This window comes from Octopus sinensis, linkage group LG3, assembly GCF_006345805.1.
Source record: "Octopus sinensis linkage group LG3, ASM634580v1, whole genome shotgun sequence".
Taxonomy (NCBI): domain Eukaryota; kingdom Metazoa; phylum Mollusca; class Cephalopoda; order Octopoda; family Octopodidae; genus Octopus; species Octopus sinensis.
The window spans coordinates 68,214,229-68,231,096 of record NC_042999.1 but is presented as its reverse complement, the minus strand read 5'-3'; the positions used below and the strand labels follow the sequence as shown (position 1 = coordinate 68,231,096).

Sequence of the window (16,868 nt, the reverse complement as noted above, 5' to 3'; positions counted from 1 at the left end):
CCGTTGCACCTCCACCCAAAAGTCCTTCAGGTTAATCGGTCTACCCCGACGCCCAGAGTTTCCCCGAGGACGCCGTCGCTCTTGCTTGCCACTAATTGCCGATAGAACGCAAAGAATTTGGAGAGGGTGCAAAAAAAAAAATGTTTTGGAGCAAAATGTTTTTCACAAATGGAAACTATCACCTAATTCCTTCCCCTTTTCTTTCTTTCTCGGGCGGTGATAGCAATTACGAAAACCCGCCGATTACTCTCGTCTCTTGAGACGAGTGTAACAGAAAATATTTACCAAATAAAGTATCAACCGTGTACTGAGGTTGATAATCCATACCCTATTCCAGCTCTTTATGTTCTGAATTCAAATTCTGCTGGGGTCGACTTTGCCTTTCGTCCTTTTAGGGTCGATTAAACAAGTATCAGTTAAGCCACAAAATTTCTGGCCTTGTACCTATATAAGAAAGGAGATTTCTTTCTCCAAATTTCTAATCTTGCATCGACATTAAATATAATTATGAGAATCGCACGGTGGATTATTGGCAAAAAGTGCAGTGAGGTATTTAGTTATGGCCCTTTAAGTCCCGAGTTCAAATCCTGCCTACGTCGAATTTATTTTTCACACATCCGGGACCGATAAAATATAATACCAATTAGTAGATGACCACCTCCCATGACATTTCCGATCCTTGTACCAACTTTAGAATCTATTATTTTATAAATATTTCCTTTTCTACAACGAGAACTTTTCTTTATAACCAGTCAGCATTAGAACACAACTGAGCATGCGCTAAACTAAGCTACTTCCTTTTCCTTTACCATATTCTCTCATTCCGAATATCTTTATCGGTGTCTTCGATGTAAGTGAATCAATATCTTTTTATTTGTTTATCATCGAAATTTAAAGTGACTTTTGTGTTGTATGTATTCAATTTCTCGATCGTTCTCAAATAATTTTGTTTCCGTTTATGACATGAATTTAATCTTTCTTTTTGTCCTAAATCTCAAAAGCATGAGCGAGCTCTATGTCTCTCGTGCGTTATAATAACCATATATGTCTACATGTGCCCCTTCGTATCGAAATAGAAATGCTTTGTACCAATAATTCATTCTGTAATGGACTTATATTTCATCTGACAATAACTAATATAAATCCTGATAATGCCAAACAATTAAAAGCTTCAATTATTGTTACATCTTGCAAATATCTGATGTTTTTAAAATTAACTTTTAACAATCAATTTATTAGAAATGACGAATATATATATTTTTTATTTTAACACATGTAATACATGGCGATTATTAAAATTTTAATCTAAAATCTATTTACCGATTCTGTAATTTTTCAATAATTATTTGTCTTGGTTAACGAGGTGCAACTTGCGAATTAAATAGCTTCACTTTAGCTAATTGTCACCAGTGCTTTTTGGAGGACATGTGGATATATATATATATACACACACATATATATATATTATATATACATATACACATACATATATATATATACTCCTCCTCCAGCGCACTGCATTATTTAAATTACATTATATAAAAAAAAACATGACTTTCTGCCAGTAATAAAGGAAATTGCTAAAATATCCACATGTGGTAATGTTTGTAGTTTTAGATCCGTATCAACAACCCTTGATTGAGCAAAAAACTGGTCGAAGACGTTCCGATCGTGACAATCTCCCTTTATTTGCACATACTGTACCTGAGACCACATTAATTCCGTTGTTAACCTGATATTCCTCAAACAATTAAAATTATCAGCGTGTATATTAGGAAAGATTAAAAATGGTTGCATGGGTGCTTTTTGTCATAAAAGTGTAATAGCACTTGGCTGGTACGGTTACAATAGTTCGAGCGTTATGTGTATACAGGGCACATAGGCACGCAGCCGTATTCCGTGTCCTTCGGGTCGGGGCTACATGCAGCCTTAGTTGTCCCCTTGTGTATGTGCTATGTTTTCATTATTCTAATTTTCCGCTTCTTACTTGATATGCACACCATTAGGAGGGCATGGATGCCAAATAGTTTTTCGTTTTCTTTTATTAAACCTTTCAGCATCCGTAAATGTGTTAGAAATTCGCGATTCAGTTATCTCTAGAAGCAGATCGATCTCCGTTGAAGTTACATTAGTTATTTCCAGGGACATATATACTAGCAGCTCGATTACAGCTTGAGGTAGCAGAATTATTAAAAGCGTCGAACCAAATTATTTGCCGTATCTAGTTTCAGCTCTCGGAGTTCGAATCCTGTTGGATTCGCTTCGCCTCATACCTATGGAATTACCGAAGTAAATTAGCAGTTATACAATTAATTATTTCCAATTATTTGAAACGAGCACATTTTCTAGGAAATTGGAACGACAGTTCGGTGTTAATTACTTTCTTTAAGCAACTTAACGCCCGATTAGTCTTACCTGGATCTTCCCGCCGTTCGCTACATCTTTTGTTACACCTGGCTACCTATTCTCATCTACTAACATGGTTGACCAATATTTTATTGTCTCCAATACCGAAGTGCATGTCAGAATTTACAGATATTGCCCCGTGTAATAATTATGATTGAGGGCTCCAGGTATTTTGAGGAAGGTGCCATCCAATCTATTAAATCGACCCTATAATAAGTTTATCGATTCCGGAAGACTTTAAAATGATCGAGACAAAATAGCTTTTATGTGGATGCTCGGCCTGCTAGGAATAGCAACCAAATCTCCCAATTATAGCCTTGTTTATTTCATTCCATATTGTATTTCTCAACACGTCCTTTTTGTCTAGGTTGTTCTTTTCTTCACTGCAAGTGAAGGTCTAAGTTAAACGCGCAGGACAACTGGAATAATATAGGGCACTCTATCCAATTCTGTCAACTTGTTAAGACAGCTTACTGTCCTCATTATTTATTTATAGGAGGGCATTGGATGAGGTACATGATTCTGGTTGGAATGCCTTGATCATAAAATCTTCTCATCAGGTCTTAAACCGAGATTCCTTTGTAACTTTTGATCTAACGATTGTCATCTACCTTTAACAGTAAAGTTAACATTAACTTTTAAACTTCATATTGTTTTGCTGAAATCTATTTCTTCAGAGGTATAATTAGACAAAACAGCTTTCCTTTCCCACTTTACACAAACTTCGTGGTATTGTTACTGCTACTTAGATTAATGTTTCTCTGTAATATTTACCTGAACAAAAGGACCATAGTCACATGGGCATCTATTGTTGCAGCTTACTTGATTAACAAGCATGTATTAGTTTTTGTTATGAAGGAAATAGTTCTCAAAGATACAGCAATAATTCAACAAAGAACATTTGAAATCCAGTAGCTGTGTCGTTAAGAAGTTCACTTCTTAACCATATGGTCTAGAGTTCAGTCCTGCTGTACAGCATCTATGGGTAAATGAATTTGGTGAATGGAAGTCTTGAGTCCCTGTGTTGAGTGAATGTGCATGAATGTTGATATTCCACAGCTGTCGCTGCTTGAGTGAAACAGTGAAGGCCAACCAGCTTGGTTTTCAAAGGTTTCTGTAAGGGTTGGTGACAAGAACTTTTAACTAATATCTTACTCATCTAACTCATGCTAGCATGGAAAGATGGAAGTTAAATGAACAAACGAATTAACTGAAAATTCAAAATAAAGATGTATATAAAACCATCAATGTGAAGAGATTATTCAGGAGTAAAATTACAAAGCAGTATGGGCGATGACTCGGAAAAGGCACCCACTACACTCTTGGAGTGGTTGGTATTGGGAAGGGCATCCAGCCGTAGAAACCAAGCCAAATTCAGACTGGAGCCTGGTGCCACTCTCTAGCTTACCAGTTACAGTCAGGCTGTCCAACCCATGCGAGCATGGAAAGTGGATGTTAAATGACTTTAAAAATGTTTTGGCCCTTGAGTTTATTTGTGGCTCTTACCTGCATTTGTTATTTTAAGACATCTCTTGGATGTTTTGTCAACTGTTATTAGTATCATCATTTAATGTTCATTTTCCATGCTGTCAGGTGTTGGACAGTTCGAGACTAGCTGCAAGGGCAGGAGCCAGACTAGGTTCCATTGTCTGTTTTGGCATGGTTTCTACAACTGGATTCCCGTTCCTAATGCCAACCACTTTAGAATGTAATGTGTGCTTTTTATGTAGCACCAGCTCTGACTGGGTCATCAAGTAGCTTTCAAGACAAAACACCCTCAACTGGGAGTGGCTTTGTGCCGGTTGAGAGAGTTAACCATTTAACATTCAGATTTCTTTGTCAAATGTATTGCGTATCTATTCACATTGTTTTTGAATTAGTCACATATCTATTTCTTTACTACCCACAAGGGGCTAAACACAGGGACAGACAAACGGATTAAGTCGATTACATCGACCCTGGAAGGATGAAAGGCAAAGTTGACCTAAGCGGAATTTGAACTCAGAACTTAATGGCAGACGAAATACGGCTACACATTTCGCCTGGCGTGCTAATGTTTCTGCCAGCTTGCCGTCTTTATTAGTCATATCTTGCAGCCTCAAGATTTCAATGGTGTGTTTGTATATTTTTAGAATGACATTGGAGCCAGTCAGTCTTAATGTAAAAGAGTATTTGGGGGCTGGATACGTTTGGATTAAATGCTAAAGGGTTAAAGTATAGAGGGGACAGATATAGCAGTCTTGCTCTAGAGTAGAAAAGTGTTGGGAGAGTAAGATGAGCGACAGTGAGAGAGATAATGGTGGAAACGTGTTGGGACATTTATGGGTGGTGTACAATAAATTAATGGAAATTTCTTATTGTAATAGAAATCAACAAAAGATTGAATTTTTTTAAAAAGTAATTATTAATGACTAATGAAATTATTATATTTAGCACACAAAGCAGCAGGGCTGTGGAGTCGGAGTCAGAAACAATTAAGGGGGTAACTGGAGTCGGAGTCAGTAAAATAGATCAACAGTCATTTAATTACATAGAATTGTAGTCAAATATTTTTGTTTTGACTTGACAGCCCTGCAAAGCAGTGAGGATCAAAATAAAGGGTATACATTTATTTTTGATGCACTCTTATGCATGAAATACTGAAAGACATTTCCTGTAGGTTTTGGTCACGGGCCCAGCTCCAAGTAATGCCACCAGACTATTGGATAATTTTTCGGTGACCATGTAAGAAGTTTGCTTCCCGACCACGTGGTTCCAGATTCAGTCCCACTGCGTGTCACCTTGGGCTAGCGTCTCCTGCTATACTTTTGGTTACTTGACTTTTTTTATTAACTGTTAATGAGAAATTAATTAATCTTTTGTTTGTTACGGGGAAAATGTCTGTTATCTGAAACATCACTGGAAAACAATCTTTTTGATTGTCTAAGCAAATTCTTTTGCTTTTGCTAAGAGATTCTTCTTCTTTTATTTCAGTAACATCATCACCATGCCAACTGAAGCAGTGGAAAAACCTGTCCAAAACACCAAGAAAGAAGAAGTTGAGGATGATGATGATGCTGATTCAGACTCCAAGTCTGATGACTCTTTACCAGAATTGCAAGAGGATGGTGCTGGCACATCACAGCAGAGCCAGGTATATATTTAGATGCCTTTTATTTGGTATTTTACATATTTGTTGTCCAGCAACATAATTTGAAAGCTTTAGTGAACTGACTGGTGTATATAAGCAATGACCATCACCACAATTTAATAAACAGCTTGTATAAGATTTGTGATAATAGCAAATTTTTTTTCTGTTTATTGAAATGCTTCGGTTTAATGGCACTATTGTCTCTCTCGTACCTAAAATTGATATCACTGATGCTTGATTATGATGATGGTTTCAGTTGATCTGAATCAAACTGTTTTGATCCATATATGTAACTTCCAATAAATGTGTTCAGTGCCCTTTTGTTTTTCACTCACTCATGTATGTCATCGTCATCATTTAACATCCGTTTTTCCATGCTGGCATGGGTTGGACGGTTTGACTTGGGGTCTGGCAAGCCAGGAGGCTGCACCAGGCCCCAATCTGATCTGGCAGTGTTTCTACAGCTGGATGCCCTTCCTAATGCCAACCACTCCAAGAGTGTAGTGGGTGCTTTTTATGTACCACCAGCAAGGAAGCCAGTCAAAGTGGCATAGGCATTGGCCACGTTTGGATGGTGCTTTTTATGTGTTACCAGTCACAGCTACAATTTCCATTTGATTTTGATATATATATATATAAACAGACAAGGGTGTGGTGGGGTTTATGTGAATAAGCTGATTTAATTTTATATGTAATATAGGCATGTATCTGTCTTATTTGAGTGTTAATTATCTCTCTTTAATTTACCTTCATTACAATTATCTTTGGTTGCAGGTTGCCCAAGTAGCTGGTCTTCAGGAGGAATTAGTTAGTAAAGCTAAACAAAGCCGAAGTGAGAAAAAAGCTCGGAAGGCAATGTCGAAACTTGGTAAATAATGTGTTTTTATTTCGGTTACAATTTATATGTAAGTTACCATACCAAGTGTCATCATTTTAACTGCTATTTTTAGTGATATTGTATATATTGGTCTGTAATGCAGCATCTCCAAGTTGTTTAAGCTCTTGCTGGTGCAGATTCAGCAAGCCCAGCCAGATGTGCCCTATCTAAAAACATAAGGATTTGATGTGAAGGAATTTGACTTGGCTCGTGTTTCTCTATAAGTTCCATGTTGTATCAATCAACTGTATTATGACTGAACATTCAAATCTGACCCCCCCCTTTCTCCCCATTTTCATTTCTCTTATGTAACAGGCAGTTTCCTGTATCATCCCAATGTTACTTTGTCATCTGTCCAATGAGCAAACAATAAAAATTATCTCCTTAATATATATCAGTTAAATAAGGTGGGTGAGCTGGCAGAATCATCAACACGCCAGGCAAAATGCTTAGCAGTATTTTGTTTGTCTTTGTTCTGAGTTCAAATTCCACCAAAGTTGACTCTACCTTTCAACCTTCAGGTGGTGATAAAATAAATAGCAGTTGAGTTCTAGGGTTGATGAATCAACTTAACTCCACCCCCAAAATTGCTGGTCTTGTGCCAGAACTTGGAATCAGCATATCAGTTAATATCAATTAATGTATTTGATAACTCCATTATTACTTTAACAATTTATAACTCTGTAGTTATTAAAGTTGGGTGTACAGTAATGTTAATAGCTTGTGTTAGTGACACTGTGTATTGTATTTTTCTGTGGTAAGTAGCTTCCTTACCAACCACATGGTTACGGGTTCAGTCCCACTGCGTGGCACCTTGGGCGAGTATCTTCTACTATAGCTTCGGGCTGACCAAAGCCTTGTGAGTGGATTTGGTAGATGGAAACTGAAAGAAGCCCGTCGTATATATGTATATATATGTGTGTGTGTGTTTTTATGTCTGTGTTTGTCCCCCCAACACCGCTTGATAACCAATGCTGGTGTGTTTACATCCCCATAACTTAGCGGTTCGGCAAAAGAGACCAATAGAATAAGTACTAGGCTTACAAGAATAAGTCCTGGGGTCAATTTGCTCAACTAAAGGCGGTGCTCCAGCATGGTCGCAGTCAAATAACTGAAACCAGTAAAAGAGTACTGAAAGTTCAATGGAGTTTAAAATCTGTCCATGTCTTTATTAATTCATTTTGTTAAATATCAAGGATCTAATCTCACCATTACCCCTAATATCTTCCAAGCTATCACTAAATGTTTATATTGCAGGCCTTAAACAAGTACAAGGTGTTACCAGGGTTACGATACGCAAATCCAAAAATATTCTGTTTGTTATCAACCGACCAGATGTGTATAAAAGCCCAGCATCAGATACCTACATTGTGTTTGGAGAAGCTAAGGTAACATTTATTCATCAATTATTATCTACACATTTACACCTCCATATACTTGATCAAATTCTTATGTCTGAAGTGTTAACCATAACATAAATCCCCCTAATATGGCTGAAGTGGGAAGATCAAAAATGGCTTGAGAGTCATAACATGCTGGTGGGAAATAACATCACTAGGTGAGACAAGCTGACACTGAATCAGCTTCGCTGACTGACAGGTGACAGTCGTTTAGAGAATGCGTGGGCTAAGACTACGCGCCTTCACTGGTCAGTTAAGGTGAGACAGTGTCACGTGACAACTTGCTGGGGCTGCCTGCTGGAGCCTAGTGGCAGGTATTTAAAGGGGAAAATTTGACAAGTCAGTCAGTCACCAGCTGACACTTGCTGACGTTACATCGAAGAGGCCAGGGAACAGAAGAAAGAAGACATGCACCCAACACCAGAGCTGAAGACACCTCCGAAAGTGGGGCCCCCGCCACGACAAAACAGTAGAGGAGTAGGGGGCGAAACAGGACATGGTTCCTCCTGATGATGTCTTGAGCTAACTGGATCCTATAATGGAGCTGTTGTGGTAGCAGACCATGAAACACGGTTGTAATTCCTCCTATCTGAACTCATGGTTAAAATTGATCTCATTAGGATCATGCTTGTCATCAGAATACACTGTAGTTGTGGTTCAATTAATTTTCCAAATAGCCAAGAATTCATAGTAGAAGTTTAGTATATGATTAAAATGGTGTTTGGAACACAACTAAAGACTGGAATTTTAAAACCAAACTGTCTTGAGAACCCCGCTCCTTGGTTTTACGGTTCAGACTTGCTGTTTTAATCCTCTTGATAGCAATCAGCCTAAGACTATCCTTGGTCCTTCGACAAAAACTTTGTTTTAAAATGTTTTAAAAACCATCCATCAAAAATTTCACGTTAATGTACATTCCAAATATTAGCTTAATAACAACAAACTTAGGTTTTACCAAATTCTTAATTATTTTCTAAATTACCTTTTAGCATCCAGATTACTCTGTCAAATGTAATGTTTTATTCACATTGTTTTCAATTAATCAAGCATTATTTCATAGCTTCAAGATTTGGGTGATGTTGCATATTTTTAGAATGACATTGTAGGACAAGTGCAGAGACCAGAACTGACCCGTTTGAATGTAAAACAGAATATTTGGGCTGGATATGGCCAGTTTAAATGCTAAAGGGTTAATTACAATTTAACAGTAGTAAAAAACAAAAGAATTGTTTCAAACATCAGCTTAATCAGGAAACTATTTTACTCTATTCTTTATTATTTTCCAAATTAATGACAAAATTTATTTCAACAGAAAATGGTAACACAATTTTAGTTCAGTTGAAATTTTAATTCATCATCATTTAATGTCCGTTGTCCATGCTGGCATGGGTTTGACGGTTTGACCAGGGCTGGTAAGCTGGAAGGCTGCATCAGACTCCAATCTGATTTGGTATGGTTTTCTATGACTGGATACCCTTCCTAATGCCAACCACCCCAAGAATGTAATGGGTCCTTTTATGTGCTACCAGTGTGAGTGACATTTGCATGACACTGGTATCTGTCACAGCTGTGATTTTGCTCTGCTTGATGGGTCTTCTCAAGCATGACGTAATGCCAATGGTCTCAGTCATTGCTTCCGTGTGGCCCAACGCACGATAGGAACTCAGCCACTTTGCCTGCAAATATTTAAATGGGGGCAATGGTTAGTCTAGTTATGGGTATTCTGGTTTGGTCTCATTGTAGACTTAGCAGAATCCAAAGTGGGTGGGTCTTTTTGACCCTTTTGTTATTGTATTTCTCTTTTGAATATGCCTTTTGTTTCGATCGATTTAAAAAATAATGAAGCAAATCTTGTCATTAAACTGGTGGTTGGAACATTAACTTGAAGTTTTGATGAAAAGTTTTAATTCAGATTACTTTTAAAAACAGGAAGTTTCTATCATAAAACAAGAGATGGTGTTCGACAGATTAGTATCAAAAGAATTGGACCACTTAGACTTATTTACCATTCCACACTATTATTATTATTATTATTTAAGGTGTTGAGCTGGCAGAATTGCTAGCTCTCCAGGCAAAATGCTTAGTGGAATTTCATCTTTCCTTGTGTTCTGAGTTCAAATTCCATTGAGGTTGACTTTCCCTTCACTGGCTGAGATGCTTAGTGGCATTTCATGTCGTGGTTGACTTTACCATTCATCCTTTCAGAGTCAATAAAATAGGTACCAGCTGAGTACAGGGGTTGATTTAATTGACCTATTGCTGGCCTTGTGTCAAAATTTGAGACTGTTGTTATTTAGTTGGAGAAAGAGTGTCTGTGTCTATAGCTTTTAACTGGCCTTCCCAGATCGGTGAGGTAGTTGTTTAGTCCCAGGCTAGCCCTGATTTGGCAAACTTATGATCAAAGGCTTTATAATCATGACCACCCTTTTTGCAGATTTGGTAGATATAGGACTACATTATCCAGTATGTGCTACCATTTTTTAAGACTAATGGGTAATTGGAAATTTGGCTGTTGTTTCTAGTAGAATAAGAGACCACTGGCAGCTCACTTTATCAGTGCAGCTAGTGAGGGAGTACTTGAGCGAGGTGGGAATTCCAGAGAGTTGCAGTTGGGGAATAAGGATTAGGAAAATTTCTTAGTGTGAAAGTGTGTGTTTAAAGGATGACAAAGAGGAGAGGCAAGAGTTGTGGGTTGGTTTGGATAGAAGTGATACACAAATTGCCACTTTAGAGGAGAAGCAAAAGCCATTATAAATAGCAGTAAAAGTAGTAATGTAATCGAGTCTTGACAATCTGCCAGACGGCCTCTTTACAGAAACTGCAGAATACAATTTCATGAGCTGGATATAGATTTCAAAGAAAACAACTGATTCTGTGCTTTAAAACTGTTTTTTTTTTTTAAATTAAAATCTTCCGTTGCAATTTAATATAAGAAACTTTTGTTAATAGAAAAATTAACTTTTCCTCCTAGTTGATTAATTTTCAGATTTAAGACAGTGTATTTAATTTTTAAAAAATATGATCACAAAAAGTACAGGCTTAAAGTAATTGCGAATATATTTTTCGTGAATTTCTTCCTGTACAAATTAAGTCCCTTTAACTGTATCTCTTCCGCCTGACAGAGCAGTGTATGTATGTATGTATGCGTGTTTTTAACCCATATAAAATATATATTATTCTTTAATTCTTGGTGCTTAGGTTGTCTCATATTTTAAATTAGTTCTCCTTTTCATTTGAAATATGTGTTAAATCGTAAAAAATTCAGTCTTTCCATATAACTATTCTAGACATTTTTTAATGTGATGAAATAATTATATCCTTATTATTGTGGTGTTTCATTTGTTAATATTTCTTGTCTAATATTTAAAAAAATTTGTTGCATTTAGAAATTCAACTATTCATTGGTTTTTAACTGCTAAATATATGTATTTAAAACTCAACCATAGGATAAAGATTCAGTAACAATATTTCTAATATTTAAAATATATTCGAGGTCTTATTACAGTGCTTTAACTTATATCAAAATAATATAAAGTTTAAGTTCAGAAAAAAATCAGAGAAAAGTATTTGAAACGTGAAAGACACATTTTATTATTGTTGGATTATTTTGCCATCAATTCAGAAAATACGAATTAAAATTCATTTCAAAATATCACTTTAATGACCTGGATTGAAGCTCATTTGGGTAATGAAGAGAATTGGTTGTTGGACAGTATATGGTGCTGATTTGTTAACGAATCATCATCATTAACATATTACCAAATTTTGTTTGTATTCTATAACATTTACAGAAACAATGTAAATTTTCAGAATTTTGGATTTTAATCCCTTAGCATTCAGTTTATTCTGTCTAATGTAATGCTTATTTATTCATGTTGTTTTCAATTAATCATGCATTATTTCATAGCATTGAGCTTTTTGATGATGTGATTGTTTAATTTTAGAATGAAATTTTAGGTTAGGTGTGAGAGGCTGGTTTGAATAAAACTAGTAAAATATTTAGGCCGGATATGGTTGGTTTGAATACTGAAAGATTGACATATTTCCAAATTTTGTTTGTGTTATTGTTTACATATATGGATATAAGTGAAATTTCAAATTAAGTATTTTAAATGTACATATTTAGTAACTTAGCACTTAGTATGTACATTTAAAAACCTTTTAGTTCTACCCTACCGGAGGCTATCTCAAGTTCTGTGCTTCGGAAACTTTGTTTTGAAAGGTTTATATCTAAATTAAGATTTACCTAAATTTTTTAAGCACTTTTTGTTATGCTCCAAACACCAACTTAATAATAGTTTATTTCTGCTCTAGGCACAAGTCCTTGAAAATTTTTGGGGAAGGGGGCTAGTCAATTATATCAACCCCTGTGCATAACTGGTACTTATTTCATTGACCCCAAAAGAATGAAAGGCAAAGTTGACCTTGGCGGAATTTGAACTCAGAATGTAGCAGCAGACAAAATACAGCTAAGCATTTCACCCGGCATGCTAATGATTCTGCCAGCTCACTGCCATACCAATTTAATAATAATGACTGTTAATTTAGTAAAACCCTCAAAATTCTTTAATATTATAAACATTGTCAGCTTTAGTATTTCATTAGAAATATAGTTATGGAAGAGTTAAAATATGTGGAATGGTTATTTTTGATAATTTAAAGAGGGAATTATTTATTCTTTATTTTTCAGATTGAAGATTTGAGCCAACAGGCTCAAATGGCTGCTGCAGAGAAGTTTAAAGCACCAGAGAACCCAGCCACATGTCCCGACGGGGCACAGAATCCTCTTTCTCAACCAATTCTTGAAGAATCAGAAGAAGAAGAGGTAAACATACGTTTTTCTTTTTTTTTTAAAGATTACTCCAATTAAAGTGTTTTCTTTCTTTGTCTATTGTCATCATTGTAACGTCTACTCTATGCACAAATTGGTTGAAATTTAAGACAGATTGTCTATAGCTAGATGCCCTTTCTATTGCCTAATCTTACCTGTCTCCAAACAAGTTAAATATCTCTATTGCCAAACATGTTTTTTTCACAAGCATGCAACTCCTTGTACAGTGGGGATACCTTTTTTTTTAAACAACTATTCAACTATTGCATCATGTTAAGACAAGAAGACACACATATGGGCAGACTTTCAGTTTCTGTCTACCTAATCCACTCATAAAGTTTTGATCGGTCCAGGATTATAGTAGAAGACCTAAGGTGCCATGTCTTCACCTATCCTGGTTTTACTGCATGAATGCCAGTCAAGTGTAGTAAATTCTAGCTGATGTTAATATTGTACATACCCACAAAGCACTAAGACTGCTTTCTAGATTTTTGATGGCTTTCTTTTCACTGCAGTTATGTTATTGTAAGTGAAGTGAAATGATTTAATGAGATTAATAAATGGTGATAAATAACTTGTTATGTGATATTGATAATGTGTTGTTCCTTTACATCAGTGAATTACTGGTCAGCTCAGATAAAAACAGACCTATTATCAAAGATGTTCTAGCGATGACCAGTTCATCTGTAATTCAAATGTGTATTTGGGACTACATAGCCTCATGACAATTGATTAGAGGGAAAGTCTGTTGACTGTATGGTGAGGTGGTTTATGTGAGATGTTGGCATTGCTGATTCAGCATCATTTAATGTCCATTGTCCATGTTGACCGGTTTGACCAGGGCTGGTAAGCTGAGGGGCTGCTCCAGACTCCTCCTTCTTAATGCCAACTACTCCAAGAGTGTAACAGGTCCCAGTTGCATGATACCAGTATTTGCCATGACTACAATTTCACTTGGCTTCATGGGTCTTCTCAAGCATGCCATATTGCCAAAGGTCTCAGTCATTTGTCATTCCTTCCATGAGGCCCAGCACTTGAAAGGTGCTTTCTATGTGCCACTGGTACGTAAAAGGTTTCAATGTTCTGTCTCTCCACTCGCCCACCCTCCCTGAGCATCTACTTATTTTTTGTATGTTTAATTTCTTTCTCCAGTGCCAAAACATAGTCTCACCAAAGCATCTCATTCAATATGAGGTTTGGAGGTAATCTAATATCGCCATTGTTGAAATTTTGTTGTGTAACTTACTCTTTTCAGATTGATGAAACTGGTGTTGAGCCTAAAGATATTGAGCTTGTTATGTCACAGGCCAGTGTGTCGAGGGTGAAAGCTGTGAAAGCACTTAAAAATAACAATAATGACATTGTCAATGCTATTATGGTAAGTAGGATTCCTCTTTGCTTTTGTTTCTCAATGTTAATGTTACTGCTATAGGTATATATTATATAGGGGGGAGTAAGCTCTTGGTGAACAAAGGCTGCAGTTGGGTCTCATTTCGCTTCATTAATATTAGCATGAATGAGAATCTGCTAAACATTTTGTTATTAGGTATATAAGGTGAGCAACTGGTGAACAAAATCTGCAGTCAGAGTTCATTTCCTTTCTGTATCTATGTTTCACTTTTCCATTAATATTATTAGTCTGAGTATAAAATCTGCTAACCATTTATCTTTTTTGTTTTGCCATCGGTGATGGCAGTGGGACTTAATTAAATCAGCACACATTGGGACTAATTACACCAGTACTCACTCAATGAGTTTTTAATTAAACTAACTCTTAATGAGGTTAGCAACACTAATACCCTATAGAAATTAAATCAACATATTGAAGTTGATTACATAAAAACTGCTGAACAGATTTTAACACTAAGGAGAACCAGTTGGGAAACCATGGCTGAAAATCATTTTACATCTGTTTTTCCCTGCCTTCATAGGTTGGACAAAAATGTTACTTGAAGTAGTTTTACAGTTGGACGTCTGCCATGATGCTAAACCTTGACTTTCGTAAAGCTTTGAAGGAAGGCACAAAGTGGCAGGGGAAGCACGGCTCATTGCATTTCTGTACAAGCAGTCACAAACGTTAACACAGACATGAACACTCACATAGACCTGTGTCTATATATGTGACAGTTTTAAAATCCACTTGAAAGGTTGTGGTTGGCCTAGGGCTATAGAAAACACTTCATCAAATAGCCATGCATTGAGGCTCTCAGTTGGAAAGGAAACTTCACAGCTACACAGCCATACCTGTGCCTAATTCAAGAATATTAAAATTTGGGTAAATGGCTCTGTGTAGTTCTTTAAACCTTTGGCATTCTTTGTCTTTAGAGTTCTTTGTCAAATGTAATGCTTATTTATTCATATTGCTTTGAATTAATCACATATTCTCTTGTAGCTTCCAGATTTCAATGATGTGTTTGTATATACGTAGAATGACATTCTAGAGTAGGTATGAGAGATTGGATCTGGTCAGTTTTAACATAAAACATTTTGTATATTTGGGCTGGATTAAATGATAAAGGAACCATATCTGGCCCAAATAGTCTACCTGTTTTATTTTCAAATTGTCCAAAATTGGCCTCATTCAGAAAGACGTGCAATCGCATCATTGAAATCTTGATGTTATGAGATAATACATTATTGATTTTAAAGCAGTGGTTCCCAAACTTTTTAGAGTTGCGACCCACTATTTATCACACCAGTTTATGACGACCACTTATAAGTCTTGAACTATCTCAATAGACAGCAGTTAATCAAAGCTAATGCATAATTTTATAACTTTTTTCGACCCACTAAGATTCCGTTCGCGACCCATCTGTGGGTCACGACTCATAGTTTGGGAACCACTGTTTTAAAAAGTGTGAATAAAAAAGCATTACATTTAACAGTAATTTGAATATTAAAAGGTTACGGTTGGATTCAGTCTCTGTTACTTGTTTAATTGAACTTTTAATTCATAGGAGATGCTATTAACGGGGCAGATGGGAAGGGCAGACAACCAGTTGTTAAAAAGATATTACTTCATGTGTCCATGCAAAATTACATCTCATTCAGACATGTTGTGATGTTTTTTCATGTTTGACTTTAGGATTTCAGATTAAAATTATATTTCCATTTTGCATGAACACTGTCACTTCATTTGTTCTTTATTAATTTTCGTTTTTCTTTTCTCTTTGCAGGAGTTGACAATGTAGTGAAACCTGTATAACATCTGCATAAATGTTACCTTAAATATGTTGGCAGTTTTTTTTTTAAACTTTGCTTTCTACTATGTCTCCTATTCTTTCGCCTTTCTCTCTGTACAGTTCTTAAACAATAAATTTGACCATATTTATATAGTTTTCGACTATAAATATATCAGATCTGTGAGGTGCCATGTTGAAATGTCTCTTGTTTTCAATACGAACAACATATTCTTGTTTCTGTGTTTTGTGATATTTTTCTTCTCTTACATCAAGACAAGACCCATGTCTCACTGTGCATCAACTATAGCCCTGGGTCAGCTAAAGCTGCATGGCTGGATTTAGTAAATGAAAAGTGAAGGAAGCCTGGTGTGTCTTGTCTTGACAACTTGTGATTTTAAAAATAAGTGTTGACAACAGTAAGGGCATCCCACTGCAGAAAATCTTCCTCAATGAATTCTGTGTGACCCCATATGAACCTTGAACAACGATGGTTGTATGGCCTGATTTGAATCCTAAATAAAACCTGTGACTTATTGCTTCTCTAGTAAACAATCTAGTTATACCTCAAAATACTGGCTAAATTTTGTCTCATTTTAAAACAAGTTATAATATTCAAATATTGACTTACGTGCACATTGGCCAATATTTTTTTAGTTCAGTAGGAGTGGCTGTGTGGTAAGTAGCTTGTTTACGAACCACATGGTTCCGGGTTCAGTCCCACTGCGTGGCACCTTGGGCAAGTGTCTTCTACCTACTATAGCTCAGGTCGACCAAAGCCTTGTGAGTGGATTTGGTAGACGGAAACTGAAAGAAGCCTGTCGTATATATGTGTGTGTGTGTCTGTGTTTGTCCACCCAACATCGCTTGACAATCGATGCTGGTTAAGTCCCCGTAACTTAGCGGTTTGGCAAAAGAGACTGATAGAATAGGTACTAGGCTTACAAAGAATAAGTCCTGGGGTCGATTTGCTTGACTAAAGGCAGTACTCCAGCATAGCCACAGTCAAATGACTGAAACAAGTAAAAGAGTACTACCACTGGAC

General features: G+C 36.4%; 1 protein-coding gene across 2 annotated transcripts; it reads left to right on the top strand.

Annotated features, from left to right (window-relative positions):
• Positions 1–695: 695 nt before the first annotated feature.
• On the top strand, positions 696–16,010 carry LOC115209367 (nascent polypeptide-associated complex subunit alpha). Of its 2 annotated transcripts, none has more exons than XM_029777740.2 (7): positions 696–850; positions 5,380–5,539; positions 6,311–6,404; positions 7,671–7,801; positions 12,504–12,638; positions 13,900–14,022; positions 15,821–16,010. In XM_029777740.2, the coding sequence occupies exons 2-7, from the start codon at positions 5,393–5,395 to the stop codon at positions 15,833–15,835; spliced, it is 645 nt and encodes a 214-aa protein (XP_029633600.1). In that variant the 5' UTR covers positions 696–850; positions 5,380–5,392; the 3' UTR covers positions 15,836–16,010. The 2 variants fall into 2 exon arrangements, with proteins under 2 accessions (XP_029633600.1, XP_036356954.1); XM_036501061.1 differs by lacking the exon at positions 696–850 and adding an exon at positions 3,940–3,944.
• Positions 16,011–16,868: the final 858 nt, after the last annotated feature.

Excerpts from the sequence above, each read along its gene's own strand:
- LOC115209367 (XM_029777740.2), top strand. The coding sequence starts at position 5,393 with ATGCCAACTGAAGCAGTGGAAAAACCTGTCCAAAACACCAAGAAAGAA. Across the intron at positions 5,540-6,310 it reads GCACATCACAGCAGAGCCAG|GTTGCCCAAGTAGCTGGTCT; the intron begins GTATATATTTAG and ends CTTTGGTTGCAG. Across the intron at positions 12,639-13,899 it reads AAGAATCAGAAGAAGAAGAG|ATTGATGAAACTGGTGTTGA; the intron begins GTAAACATACGT and ends TACTCTTTTCAG.